Below are 18,654 nucleotides of genomic sequence, written 5' to 3' on the forward strand. Positions count from 1 at the left end.
ATTTTTAATTCTGAGCTATTTTAAATTTTGAATGTCCTTAAAATCTTCAAGTTCACTTTCTAAAAAATAAATAATTGTCAGACTAAACCAAAAGACATTTCACATATTTGTACTGCACACAATAACAATGGTGTAATCTACATAAATAAATTTAACACATTAAATTAAACATTTTTGAATTACAATGTTATATCAATGGCTTATACATCTGAAATCTGAGCACTTTTAAACAGGATTCACATGTAAAACTCTCGAGCACATTACAAAACCGATGTACATGATATAATCCTTTAAAAAACAGCAAGCTCTGGTGTCATACCTCAGTTTCAGAAACCACTTTTTTTTACAGAATTTTGAGTCTGTCTTTGTAAAAAAAAAAAAAGTTAGAAAGCTGTTATATACATACATAAATTTTAAGTATGTGGGAAAAAAGGAAATGTTTTTGGATGATAAAATAAAAGTTAATGTTGAGTGGTAAAGAAACGTCTTTATAAATACATGCATTAGGACATAAAAAAATTTTGTCCTACATGTTTTACAGAAGACTTGGCAAATGTGAACACTGATACGCCATAGCTCTTTTAAACACCTTAAGAGATTTATGATTTGATAAATCATTTACACACACACACCCATTAGAAAGATGGTGTGCTTCACTTCGGCATATCTAATATTATTAGAGAATGTACAGAATCGTCCTTTTATCATAAGTTAGTTCATTGTTTTCTCAAAAGCTATTTTAGAGTGAAACAGCATTCAAAAAAGTAAATTTCAGATGGTCAACATCAGGATTCATTATAGTCTTTGTAAACAGACATCTATAAATAAATAAAATAGGATGGAGAGAAGAATATCCTGAGGTGGCTCTGGGGCCAGGGTACTCAGTAGCACTAAGCTCCATCCTGGAAACCAAGGCATCTAAGAAAGTGCAGGGCTGTTTATATGGATTTATTTTGTAAATGGAAATATGTACAGGTTTAATTATTTTGCACCTTGAGGTAAATCAGTACACAGCAATTACTACTGCTCATTTATTTCCACCTACGAGTATTTAAGGCAACATTTAAGAATCAATATATGTAGTAAATTATACTTTTCACTGTCTTGCAATGAATGCTATCCATGATTGTTTTTTTCAAAAATAGTGGAATAATATAACCATATAAAACAAGCAGTTAATTACTTAAACTTGAGTTACCTTTGCTTTTCAATGGAGTAGTCATATCAAATCATTTTGTAAGTCAAGTAGTCAAAAGAAAACAGAAACCATTAAACAAATTAGAAACATACTAAAAACATTTTGAGTGCAAAGTATTTTGCAAGTCATGGTTTTTCTGGCACTGGACAATCACTATACGTAATTAAATAAAATCACAGAAACACTATGATCCCAGGTAGTTTTCGGTTTAAATTTTTAAATCACTTCCTATAAAATAAGCAAATTTGTTAACCCTGTGATGTCCAGACACAAGGAAATTATGTGAGGAAATCCTCCTGTTCAGGTACATCAGGGGAGTTTACAAAATACAGCAGCAAATACTGGGGTCTTTGGAAATGATTATGCTGCTATGAATAAAAAGGAATCACTTCAATCGAAGCTCAAAAACAATAACAAGCACCATGGGTAATAAATACTCTATTATCAAATGCCAATAGAGTCATTTTTAGGCAGTACGAAATAATGCCAGCTCTATTTTCTCCTTAAAAGTGGCTACATTTGCAACCTCCTATATGAAGCATAAGTTAAATCCGTTACTTAAACGAGAAACTGACAATCCGGTCTCAGATGGGGAAATTACATTAATTATTAAGCATTTTAGAATGGATTAAAAACATTCAGAATTGCTACAGTATCAGCTTTTGGCATTTCTCATGCTCCCCCATAAGATCATTCTTCATACTTTTGTACTTTTAACTACAAATGATTAAAGGGAGCATTGTTATTTCATTAGTATTTTCATCCTAATATTCATGTCACTATTTTCAATATTTCTGTGGCTTCTCAATACTCATTTCTTTTTTTAGTAAACTATCCTCTCGCCAAATTAGTTTCACAACCCCATTCATCCAGTCCTACAGGCTTAACAAGAACAACATTTATTTATTTAATGTGGAGCTAAAAGTATATAAAAGATGACTAAAAAGATTTGCTAGAAGTTAAAGAGAGCTCAGAAAAGCAAAAACTAAATAACAAATACACAAAATAGAAAGAAGGTCATCAATCTGAACTATACATAAACTGTCTAAATTCCTTTTAAAATACAAATATGGCAGTGCTTTATATAAAGATGTAAAATGTATCAACTGCTTTCAGATAATAAACTGTAAATGCAAATGAGCACCAACTATTCACATTAACAATTTATATGTTACCTTTTCAAATGTTTGTATATTTAAGCATATCAATTAAAATAAATATTTTAAAATGAAATCACATAAAACAATCTATTAAATATTATCTATACTACAGAAAGAACAAGATAAACAGCAAATGAAGGTAATTCTTACTAGAATAAATACAGATCAAAAACCCATTTAAGAGAATTCTGACTCCTGATTATTTAATCGTACTACTTATAATAGAAAAATAATCAAAACTGTGAACCTGATACAAACTAAACTATATTTTAAGTAGAAGACAGCAAAGGCAAAGAACAGAGTAAGCATTCTGGGCTCTAATGAAGGATGAAAATTCCAAAAAAAATTCTACAAAGGCAACAAAATTTAATTATTGTATCTGGCATTGTATAGGTTCTAAAATTCATAAAATTATGACTGGTATGGGGGTTAAATTATAAATCATCTGCAATTTCACTTGTCTGAATGAAACCAAAATGTGGAGGTTTTAAGATTTAAAATAAATTTTTTAAATAAATAGGTCAAAACTATAGTTCCTAACTAGAAAGTTTCCATTATTCTAGCTCTATAACTAAAAAATTCCTATAGCTTGTGACACATGATGGACATCTACATAAATGAAACACACACACGAAGAGAAGCCAAAACATGTTACTATGTGCCCCACAGCGTTGGCATAGACTCCCTGTTCTTCCCATAAGCACTAACAGAAGTGAAATAATATGTGAAAAGCTTCAATAACTCAAGTTAAAATTATAAATATGCAAAGTATGTATCACTTAAGGTTGTTATAAACTTCACTGATACACAAATAGATTTAAAGTACATTGAATACATTTCCCCACATTTTCTATTGCAGAAAAGATTTTTTCAACAGAATAAATATTTGAATAATAAGAACCATGTACCTCACTCCTAAAAGACCATTTCATTATATACACAATCTCCATGATGCTCCCAACAAACTTGAGACACTACTTTAAAAAACCCAGTGGTCATGCATAAATAGCATGACATAAAATATTGTTATATATAGTGACATGAAATACACACATTATATGTATATATATGTATCTGTGTGTGTATGTATGTATAATTCCTCTTGGTTCAATTCTATAATGAAGTTTCAGCATCCATATATTTCTTTGTTGGTTCATCTTCAATATTTATCTTCACACTCACAGGTTTTTCAGGGCTATTTAAAACAAAGAATGAGAATAAACAATTTTTAAAATGAACAGATATTACATTCTAAATATAACTAAGTATTCATAATAAGCCTTTCAGATAACTATTAATAATATAAATAAGTCTTGGTATTATTATTTTACTATTCTTTTCCTATCAGTAAACTTAATTAGAAGGACAAATATTAAAATTCTTAGTTTTTTGTGGGTATTTCTTCCACTGAAATTCATGTTTTTCTTACAACTGAAGAGAGGCTCCTTCAAACTGGTCAGTACATGATTATGTTTGATTTATTAGTTTTACTTTATATATGTATAGTTACAGCCCTGGGCTTTTATTTCACTGACAAATTCATTAAAAATTAACCTTTATTGATATAGGTAAGCATCAAATCAATTTCCTAAAAAATGTAACAAATTTATAAACTTTTTCTCACAAATACAAGAAAACACATACTCTGTTTTCTAAAGTATTACAATATCAAATACAATAATTGCATGTATATAGATTTAATTAACTGACTTAACTGTAGCACATGAATATCTGAGTTTTGAAAATGTTCCAAAAGTATAAAAACACACTATGCTTTGTTGCCTTCAGCAAACAAAACTGAAGCAAGATTCCCCCAAACATTTTTCTGTTAAACAACACAACCCAAACATTCGATTTCTTCCCGTTCAATTCTGAATTGACGGGTAACCTCAATGAGACACAGAAGTATAAAAATACTACAATATTATTATAAGATATATATCATGGCTATACTAACAATCTAGACTGGGAGTGCTAACAAGGTTTGAAAAATTAAAGAGCACTTAGTGAAATTCTGTCTGCATGAAATAATGCAAAATGATAAAGACTTGAACTTAAAATCTTTTAAGATCAAAGACAGAAGTGAAAAAAGGAAACATCTTAGAAATTAGAACTCAAGAAATGATCACATCAAAAATGATAAGAGATTAAGTAGGAGCAAGTTTCTAAAAGGAGGTAGAGAAAAAATGAAGAAAAAAAAAAAAAAAAACCCTAATGAATCATCATCAAATGAAGGTGGCCAGAAAGACAGCAAGAGAACAGAAAGAGCTATGTGATCGCTTGCCTGGAAGTTTTCATCTGATGCCCAAGCAGTGTATACTGACACACAACACAGTTTCAGGAACAAAGTATACACAAAGTAAGTATTTGTTAAAAATAAATGACTGACTACCCAACAAGATTATATCGCATTTCTCCAGAGACCTAAGGGATTTAAAGTGCTAATGATTATCACATTGGAATCCCTGAGGTTCAGTCCTTGACATAAAAAAAGAAAAAAAGGGTTACATAACAAGAAAAAGAAGAAAGGGGTTATGAAATAGTTATGTGATATATGAAGCATCATAAAACTGAATGATCCTTATATCCCCGGATTTTCTTCCAAATATCTTCAAGAAAACATTTACCTCACCTGAAGAAATCATAGGCTGAAAACAAAGGAAAAAGAAAACACCATGTTTTTCTTGAACCATGACAAAGCATGACTGAGGTAGGGTGTTCAATTACAGAATTTATTTCATCCCGAGTAATCATCTTTCTTCATATGGTTTCTGATCTTTTATATATGTATTCCACACTACAATAGGTATATGTTCATCTTTATTATAAAATAGCTCAAATGTTTTGAAATAGAAAACAATACATTTAAAAAATAAAACTAGGAGTATCTAAATCTGATTCCAGTATCCAGAAAAATAATAGATAAACAAGTGAAAGAAAAAAGGACGAAAAAGAAGGAAAAAAGGTTGGTTTTAAGTTCAGGAGAATATAAACTACGTAAATGAGTTAAATTTAATGGTTTTATTGAACAGCTATCCATAAACAAATTGAAAATTGTCTACCTCATGTTAGATCTGGTTACTTTGGCATTCTCAGTATTCATGGAAAGTGCCTTCCACTGTGCAGTTTTGGCCATTTCATCTGATATGTTAACAACTGAAGGATCAACACTGAAGAACAAATACACTTTTTGGTTAGTATTCAGTACTTGCAAAAGCATTAATAATGTCATTCTTATTACCTATATAATATTTGCTTTCATCAACTTAAAATCGACAAAACTCTTTGCCATGCACATAACATAAACCAAGTTCTAGCAAGATACCAGAATACTGGAGTCCTGTTGTAAGGTCTCGTAAGGAAATGCATCTTTCTTTAAAATCAAAACTAGGAGTAAGATTAATTAAATTTGCAATGATGCCCAAAGATGATCACCTTGGCTATAAGTGTACTACTGAAATAATATAAAAGAATATACTAATGTGCTTATAAAATAATACTACTAAGTCAATTAGAAATCGTTTATAATTGGCACAAACTTGGATTTCATTAAATAACTATCCAAAGGAGGTAAGAAAAATTTAGACTACGGTTTAAAAACAAAAAACTTGTTTTTTAAAGTTTTCAAAAACATTAAAAAGAAGGATGGGAAAGGTGACACTTTAAAATGGAAAACAGAGCTCTGAAATATTTCAATAGTTAATACAAAAACAGGCTTATAAGTACTGATTGTTGCTGGCATTTACATTTTTAGTATCACAGTTATAAATCAAATTAATCAAAAGAACAAAATACTGTTTCTTTCAACATAAGGAACAAATGTCTCTATGTCTCTATGAAATACTGTAAAAATTACTTCAAGACCCCAAATCCAATAATGATGATATACATAAGTCACTATGGGTTCAAGGTTGTCAGTCATCAGTAATATGAGAGTACTACGAAGTTAATAGAAACATATTTGCAAGGATCTCTTTCTTCAGCAAAAGAAAAACATTTCACGCAAAAAAAGCAACAAATACAAATGTCAAGTTAGATATTAAATTAACAATATGATGGAAGCTGGGTTATGAATGACCAAGCAGCAGTCATTTAGAAAGCACTAGCTTCGTTACATTCTTTAAATCTTAAGCATCAGTTACAATTTAAGACTAAAAAAGTGTGACATGGCCATTGTAAAGTCTCTAGGAATGGCTGCCTCATTAGGTCAAATTTTTAAAAGTGCCCAACATCTGAATGCCCAAATTCACAACGGCACAGCCGTACAACTTGAAACTCCGCCTACTCTTCAGTAAATGTTTCTTTGCTTGCTTGTCAACTTCAAATAACTGGAGAGAAAAATGTTTGAAGCGCTTTTTAGCTTATAAATGTCCTCCTTTAAGTAAGAACTTTCCCATTAGTAGACAATAAGACCTTTTTGAATAAAGTATACATTTTGTTTTCCCCCAAAACTAGATGGGAAAAAGTTTGCCTGCATTAAATAAATTATTTTCACATTTTATTGGGTCTTAACAGTTTCTAAATGTTGTCATATATTATCTCATTGATTTTCATGGCAAGTAATCCAAAGCTAATTAATACTTAAAATTCTGGTCAGCCAATTCCTGGCATTCTTGATGTTCAAATTTTAAGCAAAGCAGCATTAATCATGGTCCATGTCAGCAGTTAAAAACTAAAAGTAAATATACAGACACCCAATCTTTTTGTTAAGTAACAGACAGTGTAAGTATACACTCCATTTAGCTGCATCATGTATAATCGCACTGAGAAAGTGCTAATGCAAGACCAACAGAAATTACGTGGTAAATAATCTCCACAAATTTGTGTCACTGATAACCATCATGGCAGTTCCCTAAATTCTTTTTAGAAGTACAATACAACCAACAAAGTTAATAGATTAATTCATTCAACAAATCTTTACAGAATCTAACAAAACTACACTGTAGTTGGATATTAAGATGTCTATGTGATATTTAAAGAATATAAAGATTTGAGGGAAAATTATGAAAGTTAACATGGAATAATCCCAATTTTAAAAATTAATAAAAACTATAGAGAAACTACTTAACAAACTCATTTATCAAAACTCAACAACATGTACAAATCCAAATGTGATCTCTGTAAAAACCACAAAGATTTGTTAAAAATAAAGAAAGGCTGAAGCAAATTAATTAAATAACAACAAATACTCTTCATTAACAGATCAGGGAAGAAATCTACATACTCGAAAACCGATTTTTCTACTATAAATAGCTAATTAGAAATGGAATAAAAGTGTAGAAAGAGGAATCAAAAGTGTACATAAATAATGTAGGTTTTCAATCTTTTGAAACTACAAAATAAATTTAATTTCCCAACCTCTACCTTTAGCTATTAAATTAAAAAAATAAGCCACCAAAATCATACATGGCGAGTGCTATACAAAACAATTCTTTTTCCGTAATATGAGCCTTCACTAACAGCAGTCAAATCACACCTTTGGAAACTAGGGGAGTTCTCAAACCACTGAACATAGTTGCATAATGGAAATTATTAGAAAATGGATTACAAATCTTTACTGTCCAGCCTCAGCTGTACTGCTGAGAGAATGGGAATATTCAGAGGCTTATTCAGGGAATATTAATCTTAAACTTCACTAGGACTGAAAGACTGATGAAAGACAAGTAAATCTTGTCTGCTTGGCTCTGGTTCAAGTCCAGCTTCTTCTTCATTGCTGCCTATAACCTGGGAGGGGAAGGTGCAGAATTGCCCGATGCCCTCTTTTAGCTGATAGGCCAGATCTAGGTTTTGTTGACTTTTTAAAAACAGGTATCACTATTTTAAAGAAGCATTACATAACTTATTTGTGTAGTTGATGTGTATAGAAAACACATTTTACAGGATAAAAATTATAACTTACCTATATTTTAGGGCCTTAACCGGAATTTGTAAGAGACTTCCCCCTTCAAATGGTAGGTGCACAGTTTCATCGTCAGCTTGAAGCATTCGTTCTGCTTCCTTTAGAGCACACACACACAGAGATTACTCTTCCCAGAATATTTCAGATCAACTTCTGTGTCACGAGTCAACATATAAAGACTAAAGGTTTATTTTATTCTGTCAAAAGATGTTTACTTAAAAGGAGTTTGTCATTATGTATGACACATTATTAAAATGCTATTAAATTTAAAGTATACCCTAAAATATAATTCTGTATTTAAGGTTAAATTAGGTTGTAGACTATGGTGTAGAATTATTCTATATTAATTATGTTTTTATAGTGCTAAATTCTTCTGAGCAGTGATTAGATACATACATGATATGCAATTTTTTGTTTCAGGAGTATGAATGGGGCAAGTTGGTAAAATGGGTTAAAAACATGTCTGCAACAAGTTACCTACTAACCTCCCTCTGCCTCAGTTTCCTTACTTGTAAAATTGGGATTAAAAAAGTATTTACACTTTATAATAATAAGGTTCTTAGGAGATATTAAAGGAGTTGATTGTCATAAAGCGACTATATGTAATAATACCTGCTTCTTGGTACAAAATATTAAACAAGTGATTGATATAAATTTAAAATTCTAGTGTTTTTACCTCTTTCTCTTTTTTCTTTTTGTCATCTTCTTTCTTTTTCTTACTTTCTGGCATGAGATCATCAAGCCAACTGAGTTCTCTCTTTGTGAAACACAGATCCATGAGTTTACGTATAAAGACTAATGCAAGAACCTTAAAAAGTGGGGAAGAGAATATTAACATCTAAAAACATATAAATTTAAATATCACTTAAAGATAGGAAAGTATCTATAACTGTAAATAAAAGTATTTTGTATGATTTTAATATTACTTTATACACCATCTTATTTTGAAAGAACTGAATCACCAGTATGTTTCTGAACTTTCTGCTCAAAGAAGGACTATTTAACCTTTTCTTATATAAACCGCGTGCACTCTACATAAAATTATAAAGCAGTTTAAGCATGGTGTCTTCACAGTAAGAAAATATTAATTTATATGACAACTTTGCATTATATACATTATGTAAGTACAGAAAATAACAAAAACGTCTTTTGAGTAATGCATTAGAGAGTCCATTTTCCAGCATTAGATTTTAACTTTCCAATCATATTTGTGAAGAAGATATGTTTTTACTTAATCTGCTTTTCCTTAGCTGTTAATAAGGTTGAAGATGTTTTCAAATGTTCACTGGCAATCACTGGCAATTTCCTTTTTTGTTCTATTTCCTACCCTTTGGCTGTTTTGCAAGTGGTTTTTATGACTTGTTCATGAATTCCTAAGAGTGCTGTGTAGTTTGGATAGAAACATGTTATTTGCCTCACATGTTACAAGTATTTTCTCCTAGGTTCACAATCTGATTTTACCATGAACACATAAATATTTATTTATTATGTGGTCAAATATATCTCTTTCTTTTACAGTTGGGTTTCCCAATCTTCTTTGAAAAATTACCATCAGAACATGTGTCAAAATGGAGACGTAGGTAAACATGGCTGAGTCCGTCGCACTACCACACCAAAAATTACAACAAAATTACAAAACAACTATCACCCAGAATTGTCAGAAAAGGGAGCTGTGTGCAAGTCTGACAACCAAGGTATTAAAGTCACATTCCTTCAGAGGGGTAGGAGGAGCGGAGACATGAAGTTGTAGAACAAGCAGTCCCACACTCATGTGCGGTGAATAAAAATCGGGAGGGATATCACGGGAGTGAGGGATCCACAGCATAGCAGGCTCCCAGCCCAGGGTTCCAGTGCCAGAAAGGTAAATCCCCGTAACTTCTGGCTATAAAAATCAGTGGGGGTTGGGGCAGCAAAAGAAACTGCGGGATTCTCAGGCATCTCCTCTTAAAGGGTCCACAACAGACTTGGGATTTACCCAGACTCACTCCCTCTGAGCTCCAGCACCAGGGCAGCAGCTTGGAAAGCACCAGTGGCATACAGGGAGAAATTGAAGTGTCTGGCATCAGGGCAAGTGACTGGGGACGGCTCCCTCCTGTACCACACTCCAGAGGCCAGGCAGCAGCCACACAGAGCCATAGAGCAGAGACATCATATCTGAGACTCCATCAACCTGGTTCACATGGATTGCCCCCCACAGGTGATTATTTAAGTTTCTACCCCATCCAACTAACAGGTGCAGTCTTCTACATTAGGCCACGCTAGTAAGACAGGGAGTCACAGCAGCTCTACCTAGTACATATAAGCAAACACAGGGAGGCTGCCAAAATGAGGAGACAAAGAAATACGGCCCAAATAAAAGAACAGAACAAAACTACAGAAAAAGAACTAAACAAAATGGAGATAAGCAATCTATCAGACGCAGAGTTCAAAACACTGGTTATTAGGATGCTCAAGGAACTCATTGGGTACTTCATCATAAAAAAGACACAGGCAAAACTGAAGACTAACCTAAGTGAAATAAAGAAAAATTTACAGGGAATCAACAGTGGTATGGATGAAGCTGAGAATCAAATCAATGATTTGAAACACAAGGAAGAAAAAACTCAATCAGAACAGCAATAAAAAACAAGGATACAGTAAGGAGCCTCTGGGACAACTTCAAACATATCAACATTCGAATCATAGGGGGTGCCAGAAGGAGAAGAGAAAGAGCAAGAAATTAAAAACTTATTTGAAAAAATAATGAAGGAAAACTTCCTTAATTTGATGAAGGAAATAGGCATACAAGTCCCAGAAGCACAGAGTCCCAAACAAGCTAGACTCAAAGAGGACCCCATCAAGACACATCTTAATTAAAATGCCAAAGGTTAAAGATAAAGAGAGAATCTTAAAAGCGGCAAGAGAAAAGCAAAGATTTACCTACAAAGGAGTTCCCATAAGACTACCAGCTGATTTCTCAAAAGAAACTTTCCAGACAAGAAGGGTCTGGCAAGAAGTATTAAATGTGATGAAAAGCAAGGACCTACAACCAAGATTACTCTATCCAGCAAAGCTATCATTTATAACGGAAAGACAGGTAAAGTGCTTCCCAAACAACATAAAGCTAAAGGAGTTCATCATCACCAAGCCCTTATTATATGAAATGTTAAAGGGACTTAACTTAAGAAAAAGAAGACCAAAACTATGAACATTAAAATGGCAATAAATTCACAACTGTCAACAACTGACTTTGAAAAACAAACTGAGCAAACAAGCAGAACAGAAACAGAAAAATAGATCTGGAGATCATTTGGATGGTTACCAGCCGGGAGGGGGAAGTAGGAGAATGAGGGAAAAGGTGCAGGGATTAAGAAGTACAAATTGGCAGGTACAGAATAGGCAGGGGGATGTTAAGGACAGTATAGGAAATGAGTAGCCAAAGAACTTACATGTATGACCCATGAACATGAACTAAGGTGGGCGATTGCCAGAGGGAATGGGGAGTATTGGGTGGAGGGGGACAAAAAGGGGAAAATCACAACAACTGAAATAACATAATCAATAAAACGTATTTCTAAAGTTACCCTCAACTACTAGATTATAACAAATAGTGTTCAAAATTTTCTACTACGATTTAATAATTAAATCCTGAATTCATTTATGATTTCTTTCTGAATATAGTATCATAGAGGGAAAGCAACCTTATTTAGCTCCCAGTGTATAGTCAAATCTTCTAATACTATAAATACTAAATTTTCCCACATAAATGAATCACCACCTTTAATGATATTATCTGCTTATGGTATGATATTCAAGTGATAAATTCTCATATATTCTGATAAAGTTCTGAACTCATTAAGTTTTAAGTTCATAAATTTGTCTATTTGTCTATTTCTATGTCAATTCCACATTGTGTTAGCTACACTGATGTAACAGCAATTTTTAAATATTTAGTTATCAAAACAGTAGGGTATCAACACAGAAACAGTCAAGTCCCTCACCCCCAGAGCCAGCCATGAATTCTTAATTATAATTATTTTGTTTTGTTTTTCTCTGGTATTTATTATAACTTTTTGTTGTTGTTGTTTTTTAAGTGTATTTTATTGATTATATTGTTACAATAGTTCCAATTTTTTCCAATTTTATAACTTTATTGTTAAATTAATATACAACTTACATATAGTAAAATAGAAAAATAGCATGTGTACAGTTTGATGTTTTTGACAAATGTATATATACTCACAACCCACACCCAAACAAGATATAGCACATTTCTCCCACCCATGTTGTTGTGTTTCTGGCATTTATTTTCCTTTAAAATTATTTAGTTCACACTGACACCAAACCCTGACCCAACACATAGAAAATACACATACAAATAAAACTCTAGTAGATTTCATATCTGGAAGTGACATTTTTATAATACTAAATCTGCAAAACAAAAAACATGGTATATCTTTGTGTTAGTTCAGATCTTAATTTTATGTCCTTCAATATTGTTATGGATTGAATTGTGTTCCCCACAGAAGATATATTTAAGCCCTAACCCCTAGTCACTCAGAATATTGCTTTATTTGGAGACAGGGTTCGTCATCACATGGTGTTCTCACAGGGAGAACACCATGTGATGACGAACGCAGACAGAAGTATGAGATTGCTAGCTAAGGAATGCCAAAGTTTGCCAACAAACCACCACAAGCCAGGACCAGACAAAGGAGGATTCCCCCCACGCATTTCAGAGGCAGCAGGTCCATTCCTTCATTTCTGAATTCTCGCCTCCAGAGCTGTGAGACAACGAATCTCTGTTGCTTTAAGCCAATGAGTTTGTGCACTTTGTTAGAGCAGACCCAAGAAACTAATACAAATATTATCATAAAGGTTTTTGTTTTTCTTTAAATAGATCTTTCCTTTTTAATTTGGTCTTAACTATTTTATAGTTTTTGGTCACTATTGTGAATATAATTTTTGTCCATTTTCACTTTTAGCATTATTACTAAGATAGAGCTTATATACTAATTATGTGTTCTAATATCTATCCCCCCTAACAAAATTCTTAATAATTCTAAGGGCTTTTAGTCTTTTTTTGTTTTGAGTCATTTGGATTAACAGATACATAATCACATTATTGACAAATGTTACCTCCTTTTATAACAAATCTATTATTTTATATCACAGAACCTACAATATTTTTTAAAAAAGCAACAATAATAGTGGGTTGCCCTATATTAACACACATTTATAATATCATAGATAACAGTATGGTCATTACCAGAGGGAAAGGGGGATCAGGACGAGGGGGGAGGTAGAAGAGGGAAAATGGTGGCCAAATGGTGGTAAAAAGAAACTTGACTTTGGGTAGTGAGCTAATGATGCAATGTGCAGATGATGTGTTATAAAAGTATACACTTGAAACCTGTATGTTTTTACCAATGTCACCCCAACAAATTCAATTAAAACCTCATTTACAAATTTTATTTGTAATGACTGAACTTTATTTGTAAAAATATTTTTATCTTTAATTATGTTGATAATTCTTGATGCTGAAGTATCATTGTCTATCTATTAAATCATGGCACATTACTTATAGTAACACTGTATATTCATTTATATGTTAATAGTTTAAGATTTTTTGTATTTATACTAGTAAAAAGCACCATAGTTCATTTATACAACATTATAAGGCTTTGCTATTAAAATTCTGCTTGTGTTTCATTTAAAAAAATGCAAAAGTTTCCATCTTTTCCTTTGGTCTAGAATAATTCAAGATGTATTGAAATAAACTGCCCTTTAAATTCAGCAGTTAATCCATCTGGGCCAGGTCCTCCCAAGGGCAGGTCTTTAACCTTTTATCAAGTATCTTTCATGAAACTGAGTTACACATATCCAGATGTTTTATACTTCTCTTTGGGTCAATTCTGGAAATGTATGTGTAGTATAGATATAATCCATTTCCTCCAGATCAGAGATAGGCAAACCACAGCCCTGGGTTAAATCTGATCCATCGCCTGTTTGACCTGTGTGCTAAGAACAACTTTTACAGATGAACATTTGGAATTGATTTGATGAGGAGGAGCACTAACTTTGAACTCCAATTAAGTGAAATATTATGCCAAAGGGAAGGAAAACACTATATAATTATCTTTTTAATTTCATCAATAAGAAACTGAGGAAATTTCTTGTTATATAAGTGCCTATATAATATTCCTGTTGCCTACAAAGACTGAAATATTTACTATCTGACCTTTTACAGAAGTCTGTCGATCTCTGCTTTAAATGATCAAATTTATTGCTATTGATTCATACATTAATTTTTAAAAATCCCTCCAATCTGTTCCACATCTGTAGCTATATATGTCTTTCTTTTTCTTATTCTTGTATATTGTGCTCTCTCATTTTCTTCTTTACTTAGGCTTGGGAGGAGTCTACCCATTATTGATTTTTAAAATAAAAAACTTGGTTTCATTTTTAAGTCATCTTGCATAATAAAGGCAATGAAGGGAATATGTTTTCCTATGAATGTATCTTCAGCAGTACCCCATAGAATTATTTAAATGTTCTCCATTTCAATACCTCACAATGGTTTTATAAGTCAGTTTTCCACCCAGAGATTATTTCAACATTCAATGTCTAAGTACTTAAGATTATGTTAGTGGATTTTCATTATTAATTCGTAATTTACTTGTGACAAGAAAATATTACCTGTATAATCTTCACAGCTTTTTAATTTTAAGATTTTCTTTATGGCCATGTACATAACCAATTTTACATGGTATTTACAAAATTATGAATATTCTCTACTTGCAAAATGCAATATTCTGCAATAATTTAATGAATAATATTAATTGCCTTATTAATATCATTTATAATCTTTAGAATTTTTTAATTTCTAGATCTGTTACTTTCTGAAAAGGATGCACTGAAATATCTGATTAAAGAACCAAGTTATTCTGGTTATTTTGCTTTTTACACTTGACTAACATTTTTATTCCATAAATAGCCTAAACTCTAAAGTTGTTTAAAAATACAAATGGTATTCTATAGCTCAAAGACTAAAAAATAAAAAATAAAGAAGACTAAAATGTAGAAAACAAAAAGCAAATTTATTTTCAAAACAATTAGTTTAATAGCTAGAAAGGGCTAATTCATATTTCAAAACACCAAAAGCACTTAAAATGGGTTATTCCTTTTCTCAAAGTCAATTATAAATATTAATCATTATTATTAAAAAACACAAAAATGCTATTAATTGGTGACAAAGTTTAAAAAAAAAAAAAAAAAAACTTACCATCATGGGAAAAACTACTGCAGCAGCTGAAGCTTTTATCACCCACAAAAGAACCAGACAAGTAAGCTGAATGACTGTGAAAATATGGACCTTCCAGAGAGGTACATAACGGAGGTATATCAGATCAGGCTGATGCTTAGCAGGCATTCCAAATAATTTTATACGGTCAAAAAACTATGTGCAGAATGAAAAACAAAACAAGAAAATGTTTTCAACAAAAATATCATTTCTGCTACCCAGGAAAAGAAATTACATTCAACTTTAGAACTTTGTGATTGAAACTATAACTTCCTTGATTTGTTCTGATAGTACAGGAGATTGTTTCAATACAGAACATCTGGACCAAGGAGGAACAAAAAAAAAAAAAAAAATTCAAGGCAATCACGTGAACTAATGCAATTAATGTATTCAGAAATCTCACGCCAAAATGCTTTAATTTAGGGGATTAAAATATTTTGATAAATTTGACTTCTACACTCAAATGCATGAGTCACTTAATTTTTCTACTTGTTTTTAATATGTTCAATCGAAGAGTAACAATCTTACAATGTTCTTTCCAGATAACATTACCAATTCCATGAAAATAACCTCTGGTAACAATTACCAATTTTCACCAATTGAAAAGGAGACTGTGAGCAAATTCCTTGGTCTTTTTGAGCTTTAATTTTCTCATTTATAAATTGGGAATGAGATCAGCCCTACCTACCTCATAAAATTATTGTAAAAAAAGTGAGTTAATCAGATCCTTTCTTGACCAATAGAGAACAGATCCTACACGGTTCCAGCCAAGAGCTGGCAGCTTTAGACACCATGCTTCTCATTATAGGAGGTGGTCACATGGTACTAAATGTGCTTTATGAGCTAAATATATTACAGTAAGATTTGTTTGATACAAATCTTAATAAATTTCACCAGGTTGTCTCCCAGGAAGTACTTGAAATAAGACAAAACAGAGTAGTGAAATTGCTGGGTTCCAGCCTTGGCTCCATTGCCAAGGATAAGAACCTTCAGTGAGTCAATTTCTGCTTCCTGATTTACACAATTACTATTTCTTCTTTTCCTGCTTCCCAATGTTGTTTTGAGGATCACAGAAAAAATTTTCCACCCTAGCTTTATAAACTGGATTGCACCATACAAATGTCAGGTATTACCATTTTTATGGAAAACTAACGTCTACCTTTTCTTTTTAATAAGCACACTGAAATTGGTATTCAGCATGTCAGAAACAACACTTTTGTCTCATTCCAGTCCTTTTGATCTTCCCTTAATACTATACTAGTCTTTAATGATAGAGGGCCTTTCAATAACTTCAGTTAAAAATAGGTGGGACCATATCAGTTCATGATCTAATCATTCTCAGGGGAAAAATTGCGCAGCCAATAATCACTCAGAAAATGGAGATTTGAAGTCATCAGTTAACCTGCCCTCAAAATGTTAGAACTAAGAATAAATCACTACCATCATAAAAATAATCTTTACAAATTAAAAAATATTTAAGTTTTTCTACAAAATCATTAAACAGTTAAGACTTACCTGGATTCCTTTTAATGAAGAAACTCCCATGTAAAGGAAAACACCATACAGAACAGGCATTGGAATAAACTGTAAGTAAAATGACCACAATCAGAACCCATGCTACTAAAACAATTTCACAGTAGTAAATACACAAAAACATGATCGGTGAATACCAATTGAGACAGTATTAAATGGCCTTTCAGTAATGAAATCTAACTTTTCTATAAATAAGAGAAACGCTAGTAAATAATAACCTCCTTGAAAATTGTTTATCTTCTAAATACATGTTCCTTCCTCAAAGGGGAGGGAGCATGTTCAGTGGTGAAGAGATTGAGCGCAACTATCAGGAGTACTTGTTTAAAAAACCCAGTTAGCCTCTTAATAAGCCTTAACCTCTCTGTGCTTTAGTCTCCTGTATCAGAATTCAATGAAAATTAAAGGATTTCAAACACGTAAAATACTCTCTCAATCACTCAAACAGCATTAGCCATTATTATTTACTATCCCTACCCCAACAGTGACTTTTACACAGTCCCATTTACTGAATATATAATTGAATTCCACTCCCAAAAGAAAGCTCTTATAACTCTGGCAATTGGGAAGATCCCAAACTGCCCACCTAGTCCATGCCTAGGCATCCTGTAAGAAAACTATCAACAGACCCCATCCATCTACTCAAAAACCACAATCGGCCTTCTCACGCAGCGGAGAGATCTACAGAGGAATCTTTACTAACCAACCTACTATGTCCTTCCTAAAAACCCTGGGGGAAAGAAAAATTAACCGAGGAAGAGAAAAAAAATGTTAAAAACCTAATCAATATATGCAGGAAATTTCAAGAAAATATTTATACCCATAAAGCAACTTTAGAATGTTAAGAAAAGTGAATAAACAGAATGAGAAAGTCCCTGGAAATTAAATATACTGATATATACACTGTACACAGATAGCTATGTAAGAGATAGTCACCATATTAGAAAGTAAAAGAAAAATTTAAAGTTATTTTTAATTCATTTTAAAATACTAAACCCTTTACAAATTAGCATTGTTATGGAAAAGTATAATTTCCAAAAAAAAAAAAAATTACTGAGGTTAAAAAGTGAGAAAAGTAGCATTGTTTTGTATTTCTGTAAATCTCTTTAGCAGGTGGTTTAACAGAGACAACCAGATTCTCCTATCTGTATGTACGTTCAGTCTGCTGCAATATGTTGTTTTGGATGAAGTGTATAAAGAAAACCCAGCCTCACACAGTTCCATGATTGGAAAAAGAAGGATCTGGCAGATCCCTGACAGGGTGTCGGGAATTCCCAGAGGTCCTTGGACCAGACTTAAAAATCACTGTTTCTGGTAACAATATCCAGTCTAAAGACAATAAGGAGAATAATAAAATTATGAAAATATATATAATTATGGTAACCACCAAAATAACTCAACAGGCAAAAGAAGTAAAAAGAATTTACCTCTGAATAGCTGCTTTCAGAAAGTGAAGAAAAACAGCGAGACTAGCTTTTCATTTTAGAGCTTTCTTAATATTCTACTTGACTTTCTCTGCCTATTTTCAGTGAACACACAAAAAAGTTTAAAAATTTAATGGGGGAAAAAATGGGACAACTGTAAT

At 32.2% G+C, this 18,654-nt stretch overlaps 1 protein-coding gene across 4 annotated transcripts in view; it reads right to left on the reverse strand.

Moving 5' to 3' along the window:
• Nucleotides 1–3,128: 3,128 nt before the first annotated feature.
• SLC4A7 (solute carrier family 4 member 7) overlaps nucleotides 3,129–18,654 on the reverse strand; it is a 96,630-nt gene continuing 81,104 nt past the window's right edge. For 2 of the 4 annotated variants that reach the window (XM_090284409.1, XM_090284411.1), the window contains 6 exons: nucleotides 17,055–17,123; nucleotides 15,522–15,695; nucleotides 8,934–9,065; nucleotides 8,258–8,355; nucleotides 5,421–5,528; nucleotides 3,129–3,553 (listed from right to left, as the gene is read on the reverse strand). In XM_090284409.1, coding sequence (XP_090140535.1) covers nucleotides 3,472–3,553; nucleotides 5,421–5,528; nucleotides 8,258–8,355; nucleotides 8,934–9,065; nucleotides 15,522–15,695; nucleotides 17,055–17,123 — 663 coding nt within the window. In that variant the 3' untranslated portion in view covers nucleotides 3,129–3,471. The remainder of the gene's footprint in view (nucleotides 3,554–5,420; nucleotides 5,529–8,257; nucleotides 8,356–8,933; nucleotides 9,066–15,521; nucleotides 15,696–17,054; nucleotides 17,124–18,654) is intronic. The other 2 variants (XM_090284412.1, XM_090284410.1) reach the window with 1 other exon arrangement.

The sequence above is a fragment of the Furipterus horrens genome, unplaced genomic scaffold, assembly GCF_987537825.1.
Source record: "Furipterus horrens unplaced genomic scaffold, mFurHor1.1.pri manual_scaffold_7, whole genome shotgun sequence".
In the NCBI taxonomy this organism is placed as follows: Eukaryota; Metazoa; Chordata; class Mammalia; order Chiroptera; family Furipteridae; genus Furipterus; species Furipterus horrens.